At 37.3% G+C, this 17,101-nt stretch overlaps 1 protein-coding gene across 5 annotated transcripts in view; it reads left to right on the top strand.

Moving 5' to 3' along the window:
• Positions 1-17,101, top strand: part of ripor2 (RHO family interacting cell polarization regulator 2) — a 116,938-nt gene that overhangs the window by 63,142 nt on the left and 36,695 nt on the right. For all 5 annotated transcript variants that reach the window (XM_041245134.1, XM_041245137.1, XM_041245135.1 and 2 more), the window contains exons 2-6: positions 5,787-5,907; positions 8,766-8,921; positions 9,921-9,999; positions 12,404-12,427; positions 12,540-12,593. In XM_041245134.1, coding sequence (XP_041101068.1) covers positions 5,787-5,907; positions 8,766-8,921; positions 9,921-9,999; positions 12,404-12,427; positions 12,540-12,593 — 434 coding nt within the window. The remainder of the gene's footprint in view (positions 1-5,786; positions 5,908-8,765; positions 8,922-9,920; positions 10,000-12,403; positions 12,428-12,539; positions 12,594-17,101) is intronic.

Here is a 17,101-nt window from a genome sequence, read left to right as displayed (position 1 = left end):
CTTTCTATGCCTGCCTCTTCCCCTGTTACCTTCCACCTCAAATTCCATTACCCTCTTTGTTACTTCCTCAACGTCCCTCCTTATGATATGTCCATACCACCGTAACCTCGCTTCTCGCATCTTCTCAACCACATCCACCACCCTACATCGTCTACGGATTTCTTCATTTCTGATCTTATCCTTCATTGAAATCTGCAGAATCCATCTCAACATACTCATTTCAGTTCTTCTCATCAGGTTCTCTTCCCTCTTTCCAACTGCCCAGCATTCAGCTCCATATAGTAGTACAGGTCTAATCACAGTCTTGTACATTTTGCACTTTAACTTTCTGGGAATTTTCCTGTCACAGATTATTCCAGTTATTTCTCTCCACTTGTTCCATCCAGCTTTCACTCTTTGTTTTACTGCCTCCAGTGTTTCTCCTCCCTTTACCACTTCTGATCCAAGGTATTTAAAGCCATCAACCTGTTTCAGTTTTCTTCCATTTGTCTCCTCAACAGTGGTCATAGTATCTCCTCTTCTCTCCATTACCATTATTTCAGATTTTTCTGCATTCATTTTCAGTCCACCCTTTTCCAGACTCCTCTGCCATTTGAACACTTTCTCCTGTAGTTCTACTTCTGAATCTGCCATCAGTGCCACATCATCAGCAAAGATGAGTTCCCAAGGAACTTCTGTTCTTGCCTCCTCTATCAGTGTGTCAATAATGTTTATAAAAAGGAAAGGACTTAGTGCTGATCCTTGGTGTACTCCAACTGTGATTTCAAACTCTTTTGTCCCTCCCCGTTGTGTGATCACCTTTGTAGTTGCATCTCTATAGGTTGCTTGAACTAACTTCACCATGCTTTCTGGTACTCCTTTCTTCCTCAAGCACCAATACACCACCTCTCTGGGCACATGGTCATATGCCTTCTCCAAGTCCAGAAAGGCCACATACATCTTTTTCCCTTTCTCTAGTGTCTTCTCCTGTAACTGTCTCATCACAAAAATGGCATCTGTTGTGCTTTTCCCCGCTGAGAATCCAAATTGTGAGTTGTGGATCTTGACTATCTTCCTGAGTCTCTTGTCCAATTTTTTCCAGGATTTTCAATCCATGTTCCAGAAGTTTTATTCCTCTATAGTTTTTGCACTCCATTGGGTCTCCTTTCTCCTTGTAGATGGTAACCATACTGCTTTTTGTCCATTCTTCTGGAATTCTCTCTTCCTTTGCAATATTGTTTAGCAATCTCATCAGCCACTGAATCCCCTCTTCATCGAGGTTTTTAAAGTGTTCTGCTGCTATTCCTGATGGTCCAGTTGCTTTGCCCACTTTCATCTCTTTGATAGCTTCTGTCACTTCCTTTACTGAGATTTCTTGGATTGGTCCACACACTACTTCTGCCTCCATTAGGTTCTCCCTCTCATTTTCTACATTTAACAGGTTTTTGAAATACTCCAGCCATCTTTGCTTGATCTGCTCTTCTTTAATCAAGACTCTGCCTTCTCCATCCTTGAGTACTGCCACCCGGATAATATCTTTTTTCTGTCTCGCTCTATGTTTAGCAATCTTGTAGATTTGGTCCTCTCCTTCCTTTGTTTCAAATTTCTCATACCATTCTTTCCAGGCTCTTACCTTTGCTCTTGCTACACTTCTTCTTGCTACCTTCTTTAGTCTCTTATATTCTTGTAGTTCTCCAGTGCCATCTTTCAGTGCTTTGTATGTTTTTTTCTTTTCCTTCAGTGTTTTCTGAACTTCCAAATCCCACCACCACTCTTCATTTTCCCTCGGTCTGCCTCCTCTTGTCTTTCCACAAACCCTGGTAGCAGCCTCTTCTAGGATGTGGCTCATCTCAGTCCACTTTTCTTCAACTGAAGGCTCCTCTGTTTTCTGTGTTGTTTTTCATTTCTCTCACCAGCCTGTTGAAATCTACTTTGTTTTCTCTCAGTTTCCACACTTTTGTTCGTGCTGGGCGTTTTCTCTGCTTTATTCTTCGCTCCTTCAATATTGTGATGTCCATCACTAGTAGCCTGTGTTGTCTGGTAACAGCCTCATAGGGCAGGACTTTAGCATCTTGGACTTTCGCTCTATCAGTTCTTCTCACTAATATGTAGTCTATTTGGGTATCATGGCCTCCACTCCTGTATGTCACCTTTTGCTCATAATTCTTCGTGAACCCTGTGTTCACTGCAAACAATTCAAGAGCTTGGAGTGTTTCTAGTAGCCTTCCGCCTTCTTCATTTCTCTCTCCTAGCCCTCTCTGACCATGTTCATCTGGATAATCTGGGCATTTCTCTCCTAAATGTGCATTGTAGTCTCCTCCAATTACCACCATTTCATTTCCTGGGATTCTGCTAACCACTTCTTCGAGATCTTCCAAGAAGCTATCCTTTTCCTCCTGTGGTCTTCCTACCTGTGGTGCATATACAGAGATGATATTCCACAACCCGCTCTCAAAGGCCACCTGTACATTGATAATCCTGTCTGAGTGTCTAACCACCCTCACTATCTTGTCTGCTAGGTCTTTGCATACTATCACACCCACTCCATTCATTTTTGTACTCTTTCCAGCGTATAGAATCTTGTATCCCTCTCCTAGGTGTCTTGAGCTGTTTCCTTTCCACTTGGTTTCTTGCACACACAAGATCTCCACTTTTCTCCTTGCCATAGTTTCAACCAATTCTCTCCCTCTCCCTGTCATGGTACCAACATTCCAACTCCCCACTCTCATTGACTTAACATTCCTTTCAGGCCCCTTCACCTTGTTTCTTTTCTGTAGACAACACTCTACAGTTTTCCCCACAGTAGCATAATTTCCATTAGTACCCTGCTGGGACACAGCACTAATGGCAGCCTTTGTTAAGCTGGGCCCCGACTGATCCGATATGTGATTTGTGTTCTTTGCAACCATGGTTTTGGCAAGATGGTTTTACGTCGGATGCCCTTCCTGACACAACCGGCAGGCAGGGATACCCAGGAGGTATTCTGATCCCCCTCCCGAGGGACTCAACTGTATATTCTGTGTTGCACTGCATAATTCAAAACTACTGATAATAGTGGAAACGGCTACTGGAGAAGATAAGGACAGCTCTGTCTCTCACTGCCTTCCCCTGCCTCCTCAAGACCCAACTGTTTAGACTGCACTTGTAGATCTCTTGATCTACCCCTCCTACTGTTTACTGCAGGCATCTCCAACCCTGGTCTTTAAAATGTCCTACATATCAAATCACAGGTATGTGTTGACAAATTGTTTGCTTGGTTATTTACTAGATTAGCATCTTCATTTTCCATGTACTAAGTAATATTTATTTTTGTAGTTTATATTTGTGTTAGTGAAATTTTAAAGACATTTCCTGTTGGTAGCACAGCCCCAGTTTATACATTAAGTACAAGGGGTTGAATAACTTTTGTGGTAGTTATTAAATTGTCTTTTGGAGGGTTTGAAATTAGGACCTGCCAAATGCGGTTATATTTGGTCTGGGGTGTAATCTGAGCTGATTTATATCTGTTGACTTAGGTCCAAGATGACTTATGTATGATTTAAATTGGGTCCGACAGTGCTTAGACCGACCTGGTTTTGGGCCAAGTTGACTGAAACTCCTGTTAGCCAGCTGGGTCCAGCTGGCTCATCATGTCTAGACCAATGAACAAGAACTGCATTCTCTGCGGGGAGAAGCCTCACATTGGCCGGGTTTCCATGTAGTTTTCTTTTAGCCAGAGAAATTCTCCATAAACTTTTCTTTTCCTTGGTAGATACCCATGATAGATGTTACTTTAGGTTAGTGTATAAGTGATTGCATCTTATTGCTAAGGGACAGAAAAGTCTAGGCTTAAAGCAATCAGCTAGTCGATGACCAATCATAAAGAGTAAACGATGAAAAAAAAAGTTTGTGCTTTTCAAAGGGCTTCATTATTTATTTATTTATTGAAAAGGCTATTTTTTTATTTTTATAGCTTCAGTAGTTTTTATAACCTTGCTTATAAAACAGCGTAACCATAAATAACTTTAAGAGTCAAATGGAAATAATGTGAAATGTTGAATAAATGGTCACATTAAAAAAAGAAAGACACTGAATGAAGAGGTCTCTGAACTCTTCACACTCTATGTCATCTTTTCAACCTTTGCACTTGAGTTTTCACCCGTATAGCAAAGGCTGATATTTTTCAGAAATCACATTTTCTGGGTTGGTGCTCCTCGCACATTTTATATTCCCAAAACAATTCAAATTTAAAGGAAATGAAACGGTGGGTGAATGCTAGAGAAAGCATTGCTTTGAGTAAAGCTATCTACAAAACTAAATAATCATGCAACACCAGCTGTAGTTAATGTGTAGGAGTCTTGGTTTTTATAGCAAAGATTGGTTTCTGAGGTGACATGCCTTCCTTCAAAAAACAACAGTATTTTAAAAACACACCACAAGTTTTTTTGTTTTTTATTTATGTACATAAACACATTTTTTGTTTCTGTAAACCTGTTTTTAATTAGTTAATCAAGCAGCCTTCATAAGTTTGTATGTCAGCATGACTCTTATCTATATGTGTGGTCCAGTGGTTAAAGAAAAGGGCTTATAACCAGAAGGTCCCCACTTCAAATCCCAGCTCACTCATTGTGTGACCTTGAGCAAGTCACATAACCTCCTTGTGCTCTGTCTCTTTGGGTGAGACGTTGATGTAAGTGAATCTGCAGCTGACTCCATAGTCTCTGTAGGTCGCCTTGGATAAAGGCATCTGCTTAATAAACAAATAATAATAATATCTGTCATTGTAGAAATCAGTCTTTATTTATCTCATTGTTTTGTGATGGATTTAAGTTCTCATGGAAGGAGCTGTATTGGCAGCACTACTGTCTTCTCTATGTATTCATTGACCAGGCAGAGCAGAAGCTGTGACTTAGTGGGCTTGAGCTTTGCCACATGTTGGATACTTCTATTACTGCCTGTCACGGATAGCTTGGTGGTGACGTCAGACCAGGAAGAAATACACAGGCTCAGTACTGCGAGTTGAAGTGCCGATATGCGTTTATTTATAAATAAAAGGTTTAAACATAAAACAAACACTTTACAAAAGTAAAACAGACAATACCAAACACAGTGAACAAACAAGTATCCAGCACAAGTAACAATTGTTTATATTTCTTTTTACTCACGTCTCTCTCGTTCTTACTCCCTGAACATCTAACTGAGACTGAGAGGTTCCTGCCTCTTTTATGTAGCCGTACCTGAGCTTGATTGCTTGTCAATCATTCAGTTGGGCTCACGCACATTCTACACAACCTAAAACAGCGGTGCACAAATACATACATTTAAATAATAATAAAACAATACAAAATATGCACAGGGGTGGGGTGTAACCCGCCACACTGCCGTTGGTAAAACATATAACGGAAGCAGTGCAAAGCACAAAGCATGGTAAATCTCAACCAAGTATAGTAAAATCATGGTTAGTGATAAAACACAGGGAATTCACTACATGAATGGAAAAAGCATAGTAAACTACTAATGTATAGTACTGTGAAATATTATTGTTGTAAACTTTTAATTGACAGTAAACAATATAGTTTACAACTGTCTGGCCAAGATCAGGGCTCAGAAAAAAATTCCAGTAGACCTACTGTACCCATCCATAACAAAGAATTTTTTACCCCAAGAAGCTTCGAGTGTGAAACAAGCATTATTATCATACTGCTAATTGGGTGTTGTATCACTGTAGCTTTGTATGAAAGGCAAAGACCAAATAAATCCATAAGCCAAGGTAGAAGTGTGTGCAGCATTAGTGCTTTCTAACACTTTTCTGTGTTTTATCATTGCAGGAGTGTCCTCCAGATTCCCAGACATCATGTCGGTAGGATTGCACTCCCCAGGAGGGCCCAATGGGATAATAAGGAGCCAGTCTTTTGCTGGTTTCAGCACTTTACAGGAGAGAAGGTCCAGGTAAAAACAAACAACTGAAGGCCATTGAGATTGAATCCACTGGCCATTAATTCATCAAGCAGCCACAAATAATCTTTCGGTAATCAAAAAAAGCTCTTAAATATAAAATGCCCTTTCTTAGAAATTAAATTGTACAAGGTAAGGATTCTTTGCTCTAGAAGGTTGCCCTTTCAGCTCACATCTTGGTATCGAGTCCTTTTCTTTGACCGTTGGAATCCCAAGTCTCTTATGTATAAGTTTTTGCTCAAAACAGCCAATATTTAACATACCAATTATCAAGGGAAAGTGTGTTTAAAATCAAACAGTGGAGGTAATTCTAGACATTTGTTGCCATGGTAAATACACTCAATTATCTTTATCTATATACCTGTGATGTAATTTACTACATAGTTAAAGATGTAACGATCTACAATTCCTTTATATTAGGCATCATGGTATTGACTCTCTATATCCATTTATTTTCTTTGAATCTTCTATATTGTACATTATCTAATTTTATTTCTTCTAAAACTACACATTTTAGTTCATTCATTTTATCTTTATTTTCATAAAGTGTTGAATTATTGGTTCATTTACTTTTTTATTTAGTATGTTTGATTCTGTATTCTTAGTTATAATGCTATACCTGCCTATCCTACATATTTCATTTTGTTATATCTTTGGCAAAATAGACCATAAACAATACATGTGAGAATACGTTTTCATAGATAAAACATGTTATTTGTACTTAGCAAAAAATGACTTCTGTTATGCTCGTCAGTGGGTTTGTCACATTATAAGTACATTTTGCTCCTTAGCCAGAGCACGCCTTTCGTATTCCTCAGTGAAACATTTAATATTTATCTTTTGTTACAAACATTTTCAGGATAATCTGTATTTCAGTTTAAGAAAAAAAACCTGCTCGCAAACTGTCACAAAGATTTGGACGAGGAGCGACAAATACTACAGGTCCGAAAGCAGACAGCACACATAACACAATCACAGTGAGACAGAGCGAGTAGACTAAGAAATACATCTTCATATACATAGCTCTGTTGAAAGAATATGCATATCATCAGGGCTATGGTTTTGAGAGTTTAACTGCTTTTCAATCTTTTTGGTAATTATGGCAGACTTGGCCCTGGTTAAGAACTGACAGCAGCTAGGAGCCCAAAAACATTCTATACTGTGTTTTTATTTATTCTATATTTTTCCCTAAAAGAACATGTTGTGAATTCAAAATAGAAGGTTGGTATCTCGTGAGCACAAGTTAGTGAGATTGTGGTAGCCTCATTTGATTTTCTCTTCTTTTGTAATTTCTCTCTCAATGTTTGCAATACTGTTATTTTGGTAGATGAGCCATCATTTTGGGTTGCAGTTGCACCCACTTTCTGAGAACAAAAGCAGGATGGGGCTCGATCATCAATGTGTTGGTCCCAATAATAACCCGCAAATCACTGAGACACACATGACTCAATTTACTCCTTTCATGGAGACTTTCATGGGGTAAAATAGCTTTCTCTTGCGAGTTAGTCTTCAGGAGTTATGAAATGTTATACGACATAGCCTACTGCATAGGGCATATATGAGCATATTTATCTTCATGATAAATCGAGATAATTAAGTCGCAAATCCTGAATCATGACTCAAATTACTCCTTCCACATTTGCTTTTGTAACGGAGTGAAATGTTCCAGACTGTAAGATAATACAACTGGATGCAATAAATAATGTATTTATATTAAAATAGCATGTGTCTAAAAGCTCACCAGTTTTGCATAGTTGTTATGCAATGAGGAAAATACAATGACTGTCTCCTAATCTATCCACCGAGAACACCAGGTGTCTTCTGCAGTCAGCAAGATATTAACTCGTGAACACAAGATATTAACCTGTGCGCACGAGACAGTATCTGGTGAACTCGAGATAGTATCTGGTGCCCATGAGATGGTTTCTGGTGAGCATGAGATGTTATCTGGTGAGAATGAGATGGTATCTGGTGAGCATGAGATGGTATCTGGTGAGCATGAGATGGTATCTAGTGTGAATGAGATGGTATCTGGTGAGCATGAGATGGTATCTGGTGAGCATGAGATGGTATCTGGTGAGCATGAGATGGTATCTGGTGAGCATGAGATGATATCTGGTGCCATGAGATGGTATCTGGTGAGCATGAGATGGTATCTGGTGAGCATGAGATGGTATCTGGTGAGCATGAGATGGTATCTGGTGAGCATGAGATGGTATCTGGTGAGAATGAGATGGTATCTGGTGAGCATGAGATGGTATCTGGTGAGCATGAGATGATATCTGGTGCCCATGAGATGGTATCTGGTGAGCATGAAATGGTATCTGGTGAGCATGAGATGGTATCTGGTGAGCATGAGATGGTATCTGGTGAGATGGTATCTGGTGAGCATGAGATGGTATCTGGTGAGCATGAGATGGTATCTGGTGAGAATGAGATGGTATCTAGTGTGAATGAGATGGTATCTAGTGCGAATGAGATGGTATCTGGTGAGCATGAGATGGTATCTAGTGAGCATGAAATGGTGTTTAGTGCGAATGAGATGGTATCTGGTGCAAATGAGATGGTATCTGGTGAGCATGAGATGGTATCTAGTGAGCATGAAATGGTATTTAGTGCGAATGAGATGGTATCTGGTGCAAATGAGATGGTATATGGTGATCAGGAGACACCTGCTGAGCTTGAGATAGTATCTTGTGAGCTCGAGGTAGTATCTGGTGAGCAGGAGGAGACATTATCTGGTAAGCTTGAGATAGTATCTGGTGAACATGAAATGGTATTTTTTTTTTTACAGTGTCCCTTTAGGGGTTCCATACATTCCTTAAGTTGCTTTGTATTTTTAATGTTAACAGGTGTAACTCCTTTATTGGCAATTCAGTTGCTTCTAAGAAGCCACAATCCAAGCCAAAGAAGATCCACACGTCGGGACACAAAGCCAGCAGCACATGGAAGGAGTCCCAGCCTAAACGAGTCGAGGAAGTGTACGAGGCATTAAAACATGGACTGATGTAAGGCTGACCATGAGCGTTGATATACCTGTTGCTTTCTTTGCATTGTAATCATTATGTTGTTGTGGAAATATAAACCAGGCGAATTAATCCCTTTCTTGATGAAATCACATAACCACATTTGTGATCTGGTTCATTGCACACTAAATAACAACCAACAGCATCATTAGAATGTTTTGCTGTACAAGCCAATTATGAAAGAGAAAAATTAATTAATTTATATTTTTGACTAATTTGTAAAATATCTAGAATGGTTTATAGTACAGGTACATGCATACATGGTAATGGATTATTGGGGTTGACATCTTAAAATATGATGCGGTTCTTTTTACAAGTAAATATTGATGTTGGAGTGTTAATAATAAGACCATCAACTGTGTCGACATAGTTTGATAACTCACATACAAGCAATTTAATCAGCCTTTTTATTATGTGTCAATCTGTGTGTTTTTTCTCCAGGGCTGTCAATTGAAAATGGAATATAAAAGATAGATAACTAAAACATTTTATTTGTATTCATAAAACAGCAAATGCTTCCAAAGTTAATCAGATAGCATAAGTAGTATGGAACTATATTTTAACTTAATTTGTATAGTAAAATATTTTAAATATTACCCATCTAGCCAAATGTGATACCTTTCATTGTGACTGCCATATCCAGATTTAGGCTCAGTGAAAACTTGATTTCAACACATATGTTTCTCCTGTAGTTACGTGAGGGGTACAGCAATGTTCTTGGAAGAAAAAAGAACAATAATATATTGTTTGCTTTGAGTTTAGTTTTTGATTTTTTTTGTATGTCAGCTGTGTCACTGTGACTAACACTTAAATGCATGCCAAGACAAGAACAGATATTGTTCATTGTCCATTACAAATCTTGAAAAAACTGAGGTCCTGTCTACCTTGTGGACAGCTTTTCAGATTCATCTTTCTATATTCTATTGTATACATTCTATGTGTATTCACCAAATGTGTTAAATGTATGCCATTCTTTCTCAGTGAATATCTGGAAGTCCATCAAGTGGAACTAGACAAGCTGACCCCTCAGATGAAAGATATGAAGAGAAATTCCAGACTGGTAACTAACACCCTGTTACAGCATTTGCACTTCAATAACAATCCTTTGTGAACAGTTTGCCTTGATGACACTCAATTTCAAGTAAGCCTAGAAGCATTGGAAATTCATGTTGGCAACCAGCAGGGGTGTAGGGTGACTCCTTAAGTTGTGGGTGCACCAGAAAATTAGCTGCTGTCATGGGGCTCAAAACAATGGCTGTGAGATGCTCCAAAATTAAATATGAGCCTCTCTCTGACTTAAAATGTGTCAATGTGCAACTAATTAATTATCAGGATAATACACCAGGCACTTTTCACTTATTATGAAGCACTCCAAAGGGTTCAAGATACCTTGCCATTTAGTGAACCAACATTTCAGAAGATACAAGTGTCTCAGGAAATGTTTGAGATTCAACTTGGTCAGGGATTGATAAGGCTTCAGGCAATTCAAATGGTTTATTGTTTGATTTATGCTCAGATGATTCCAATGGGAAATACATTAATTCTGCATTTTTCTATTTATTATGATCCCTGTATAACTGAGAACATTAATAATGTGTATCAAAAACATTAAGGGTCATTGCCTTCTCTCTAAACTAATAGTTTAATTGTGCATATTGTTATTATTGATAGTTCCATTACATTTTAGTAATGCCTTGAGAATGGGTTGTGCAGATCTGCCATTAGCTGGCACTAAAGAGAATTTTCTTTCAGTTTAAAAAAATATATATTTACTGTAGCTAACTTAAATATGGTTCAATTGCTATTGTCCCCTTATTTTAATTTCCTTATTTTTACTACACGAAACCAAAGCGGTAGGAAATATAATCTACACTGTATTACAATGTTTATTATCATTATTTGTGCATCTTATGAAAAGGTAACTTTATGTTTTTTCAGTTCATCCATAAATGCAACACAGCGCCTCAGCATTCTGTATGTTACACGAGTTTAGCTTATTTTAAACTGTGTAGAACATATGCTATTACAACTGAACAAAATGGTCTCATGGTGTAGCAGTGAAAGACAAGGCCTTTTGAATCCAGGCTGCTGGTTGCTGGGCTGGCGGGATCGCCCAGCAGCAATGCAATTGGCTGGAATAGGGAACTCGCTGCCTCTCTGTACCGCTCCTTCCCGTCTGCCAAGTGCTGAATTCCTCTGTGCAGTCTCATGAGGACAGCTGTGTTCCTCCAAAGAGTGAAATTGTCATTGTGCGTGAAAGCGCTCAGTGGGGTGGGAGGAACTGGTTATTATAATACATTTATCAAATAGAGCATCTTTCAGCTCTTTCAGTGTACAATAAATAGGTTAAGCACATTGACATACCGCTTTTATTTTACGTTTTACCTTATTGTAACATTACTGTTTGAAACAAAACACTTTTTCATTACTCATTCTTGTATTATCTCTAGCTTTAAACATGAATGTATGTCTCAAGTCTTGCTTAATCATTATGTTCTTATCAGGATCATAACAAATACAAGACTTGTTTATTATGCTACAGCATCCTGCTGTTTGTGAATCTGACTAGAGTTGCTGCTGTTAGAATTAATTTTACTTATATTTTAATCAAAACGCAATTAGCACAGAAGCTCATAATTTAAAAAAAAAAAAGTCAAAAAGCAGCATTTTCTACACAAATACATTGTTATATGAATCCTAAGCAAAAATACACAACACCCTACACTTTGGCATTTACTTATGTACTTATGCCTCTACAAATGTATTGAACTGAAGCTGGCTTCACTTTTCCCGTCACCATATTTTACTAATATTTACAATAGGCTACCTTTATAAACACAGAATCATTAACGTGGGGAATATACTGTTTAGTTTTTTCTCAAAACCTTCAAGCAAATGGCACAAAATGCTAATGCAGAATACATTTTTAAAAAGCTTAGCTATCTGACTATGGTTGGATTATGGATCAAACAAAAAATGAATTTAAACAACTGAAGGTACAGTTCCTCTAGTTCGTGGCTTGTACCAGTTGCTAACTTCAGAAAAAACACAAGAATTCATAGCGACAGCTAATGGAGCACTATGGCAACGGGCTGTCATCCTCATTGGAATGGCAGGAAGATATCTTGCAAGCGCTTTACAAACATTTAGGCAGTGCAGCATCCAAACAAAGGAACAGTTTTGGGAACAGGCAGAGAAAAGTTGGTTGTGCACATGCACTACTGTGCACTGTTGACACTATGCAACTGACAACCGGTGTCTAGCACATTGTTATCTTCTTTGTTAACTTATATCCAGACCACCTCTTTAATTGTGTTTTCAATTTGCTGTAGGCATGAGTGAATCATTCTAATAATTGTGTTTGCCATGTAATAATATGTTCGACCGGCATTATAAGTGTATTTATATGATTTTTGGGTGGGTTGCCAAAACTCAGTTTGATAAATATTGTTTTATTTTTGCAGGGTGTCTTATATGATCTTGATAAGGTAAGTTATTATCAAACTTTAAAAAACTGTAAACTGTGACATGTATTTCTGATAATGTCAGTGATTGATATTTTTAGTCTTTTTTTGAAGATTATTATATTTCTTTTTACAGCAAATCAAAACAGTAGAGCGATACGTTCGAAGATTGGAATTCCACATTAGTAAGGTATTTATTTTCCAATTACAAATTTTTTGTCATACAAATGAAATGCATTAAGGTGAACACACGCCAGTTACATTTTTTTGTAAAAAAAAAAAAAAAAGAATAAATAAAACCACCATGCCAGTGTTTCTACTGCCAGCTTACTTGGCATATTTCCTGACCATGACATGACTTGCCCAATTTAATCAGCTGCTGTGGGATATTCAATTTGACAGGAATAGAGAAGCAACCACAACTGTGATTGCTGACATACCAGAGTAGCCATGGAAACCACAAAATGGAAGCACAAAGTACAGCTAATTGATGCACTATTAACAGTGTTTGCCATTCTATGGGCAAGTAATTTTTTACAGTTAAACGGCAACACAGACATTTTATTAAGTGCTGTTTTATTTTCTAGTTTTACTAAATCCATAGATTATTTTTCCCATAAAAAGCAAGGCAAAATTTCCATTGGAACAAAAGATTATAAATCCTTGTCTAACTGATTTCTATTGTTACTATTGTTTGAATGCAATTCTTTAAAATATTAAGCTTGACATATATAAGATAAATGGGATTTTATTATAATTTGGGAAGAGACAATGACAAGAATTAATATAGCTGAAATTACTTTGGGCCAAAATGGGGTAAAGAACAGGCTGTGACAAGAGTGAATCTAGTAAAATAATTCTGTTGTCCTTTTTGACACATATTATACATTTTATCACAGTCTTTCATCACTTAGGCAGCACAGCAAGAGGGAGGGGAGAGGAGGGCTGTAATGGGATGTTATGCAACTGTCTTATCAGAGATTGCACTGAACAAATAAAGCTTCCAACACAGGAAACTATAGGCAGGCAAACAGGAAATGCTGCAACAGGTGGTAGAAATTTGTAGTGGAAGGTGGAGTCGTTATCACTCACATAGCTAGCAGCAGCTGTTTATATCCAGAGATTACCCAACAAAGGGTTACTATTAATAGGAGTCTGTGTTTGAAGAAAGGTTAAAAACACATGCATGTGTAGGAATCCAGTTTACCCAGATACAGAGGGTTGGTTCTGCAAATGCCATTGAAATGTTTGGTAAAATCCTGTTATTTTAGTTTGTGTTTTAAACACATTGTCCTACAGGCTACTAGCTCCCCTATACCTATGGCTTGAACTTTTAGTTTTTATTTCCAACTCTCTGCCTTCCTTCATTTGTTAATTAGTTGCTGCTAAGCTGTCTCTGCATCCTAATAAAGAAAAAACTATTCCTTGCAACTGGGTTTAAGATTTTGTTTTTTTCTTTGCTACAAATCAAGGAGATTTGATGGACTTGCTATCAGCGTACACTCAGTACTGGATATGTTATGTGGAAAAGAAAATCTGTCGGGACAACTCTGTTAAACAATGTGGGAAAAATAACAAAACCGCAATGATAAACTAGGCGATGCAATAATGAAATGTAATTAGGATCAGCGATGAGCAATTAACGTAATTTGTCACCACTGTTTGAAATAAAGATAAGGAGAAACAGAATCAGACTCCGTCAAGATATCAAGGTAAAAGCAAGGGACATTGTTTTGTAAGTAACAGCTTTTTCTGAGTTTAATTAAGAAACAGAATCAGCTGAAAATGTGTTTAATGTTATCAAAAATAAAACCCGAAAACCTCAAGCCTTACTTACTGTATATCTAATGCCTTACTTTAAATGTAATTATGATATACTTGAATGGAAAATAAAAAAAATTAAAAATGTATTTGTATTAGTGTTAATTGAAGACTCTTTTTTAAAAATAATGTCCCTTATAAATGACTTATGGCATCTAATTATGTACTGTTTATTAGCTTTTTGAATCGTTTTTATTATAGTAATTATAGCAACAAAAACAGAGTTGCTCCAAATACAGCCTTAGATGATAACTTGTATCCACCAAAGTCAATGTGCAAAAGAAGTGGCAACATACTTTAACTAGAAGTACAGAATATTGAATGTAAATTTGCAATTACAGCCAACTATATTTAGTATGGCTTTAAAATTATCTTCCTTCTAAGTAGGAATGGTGTCCTCTTGTCCTTGCATATTTACAGTGGCAGGAGCCATTCATAACCGTAACAGTATATCACTTCTTTAACAAAAATGCTATATTGATTGTATTGCTTCTACCAGCATAACATATTTGCCAAGCCATGTACCTGTAAAGCACACCATAACAAAACTGAAATACAGACAAATTCACGGTCCTTCTCCCTAAATGAATGGTTTCTAGTACCCAGAGACTGATGGTGTTCCAGCCAGCAGGGGTTGTCAAAACACAAGTCTCTTGCAGATGTCAATCCCAGAAAACTGACTGTCAGTGGGAACAGAAACCACTTTCTGCTACATAAGTGTAGTACTTGTGAGGAAGGAGCAGTGGGGAGATGCAAGAACAAACAACGTTCAGTATCACATTGCTGCTCATTCAGAGCCATGTGTATCCTTTGGAACAAGCATCTTGCTGGTTTTATTTTTATCCACAGTCCTATGTATTAAGATGATCATACATACATACATTGCCAGCTTGTGAGCCATATGCTATTCACAGGTGTACTTCCACATAATTATAATAATTCAAATAGAAATTAATTGTATTGAAAGAGCTAATATCGAACAGCATAATATAATAATCTTCAGTGTTGCATTATGAATAAGCTTGGTTTAAACATTCAGCATTGGTTTACTTTCATGGGTATTTATTAGCAGATAATGACCTGAAGTGCTGCGACTTGTCTGGTTGAGGCAGATTTAAACATTTCATTTAGGCTGCAACTTTCACAACAAATTTATTTGAGCACCAAATCCTTACAATGGTTGTCTGAGGCTGTGATAGGCCAGGCTGTACACAGGCTGTGGTAGAACTGCACAAGGTAATCAGCGCTCACATCATTTGTAGGTGCATGGAGAACCCTGTAGTGAACCTATGAAATAAGGGAACTAAAAATAAATAAATATTCATTTCACATTTTAAAATGTCATACCCAAGTTTCCTTTCCTCGCCAATAACCCGCAGTGTATTCATCATCCACTTTGGGAACTAAGTAACAGATAAAAAGCACATTATTGAAAGTCTAAAGCTTGGATCAGACTAAATATGTTTTTTAAATACATTATTTTAAAGATAGAAATATAAAATGTATCTAAAATGTTTCATTAAAACGTTAATAGGTAAATATTATCCAGTCAGTCTGTTGATATTTTGAAGGAAGACTGTATATGTGTCTCAGAAGCGATAATTACACTTTATGTTGGGAACGTGAAGTTTTTAATTACTAACATGGACATCTCACAAAATATTCAGTTGTTTCTCCACACACTGATTTGTTAGTTAAAGCGGAAATGCACATATTTGGCTTTGTTTATGTTGCATTTAAAACAAGAATAGTGTATTCACAGTAAAACCCATCTTTACAACCATTTGAACGAATTTTCTTTTACCTGCCAGGCATCCCCGTTAAGGGAAAGTAAATTAATGATAAAGAGGTAATCGATAACTTTTGAGGCAAAGTATTTGTGGTACCATTTAAAGTATTTTGTATTCTAGGGGTCATACAAAACAAAATAAACTAATTCAAAGACAATAATAATAATAATAATTGTGTATGGTAGAGGGTGTGGTATGTCATATAGCCACATAACCCCAGGGAATGACAGAAACTCAGCTACACTGTCTCCTGGTAACCCATCCACTCCAAGCTCTTCCTTGTTGCATAAAAACTGAGTTGTTGTTAACATCTGACACATTATTGATGTCTTGAGGTTACTTAGTATGTAAGCAAACAGAAAAGAAACAGTAGGAATGGTCTATAGAACCCTATGTAGTTATGGGGGGAGGGTATAGATGGGGCTGGTCTAAGTTTAAAGGTAGAGTATATCAAGGTACGATCAAGCCGACACGAGCACCTTCTCAAAAGTTTTTGAGAAGCATGGGTCGAAATTTTATAAATCTGTGTAGTATACTGTAATTATTTACAGCCTGCCCAAATCCAATGCTTTTCTGTAAGAATTTGCTGATTTCCTGTCTGTATTATCTGGTAAACACGATAAGATTATTTTTTGGAGATTTTAATATACATGTTGACAATGACAGTGGAATTTCTAAAGCTTTTAGAGTGTCTTGATTACGTTCAGCATGTTACAGAACCTACTCACAATCGTGGTCAAACTTTTATAATTCATCAACAGTAGATCATACTGTTTCTGATAAATTGTGTGTATTATTAAAACTCAAGTAATACATTCTTCAACTGCAACAAGGTTTTCCAAAATAGTGAGAGTCACCACTCACTGCTATCAACTCTTTGTATACTCATGAGTTAGTTGACAGATATAAACACCTTTAAACAAGTACTTTTGATACTGTGGCCTGCTAAAACTCGAGCAGTCTCTTCTAAGCAAACTGCACCAAGGGTTAACAATACCCTATACAAAATGAAAGGGGAATGTAGCAAATTAGAACATTGATGGAGGGCTACTAAACTGCACATTCACTGTGACATTTGGATACAACA

The sequence above is a fragment of the Polyodon spathula genome, chromosome 3 (genome assembly GCF_017654505.1).
Source record: "Polyodon spathula isolate WHYD16114869_AA chromosome 3, ASM1765450v1, whole genome shotgun sequence".
Classification (NCBI taxonomy): Eukaryota; Metazoa; Chordata; class Actinopteri; order Acipenseriformes; family Polyodontidae; genus Polyodon; species Polyodon spathula.
This window is presented reverse-complemented; position numbering and strand designations above follow the sequence as displayed.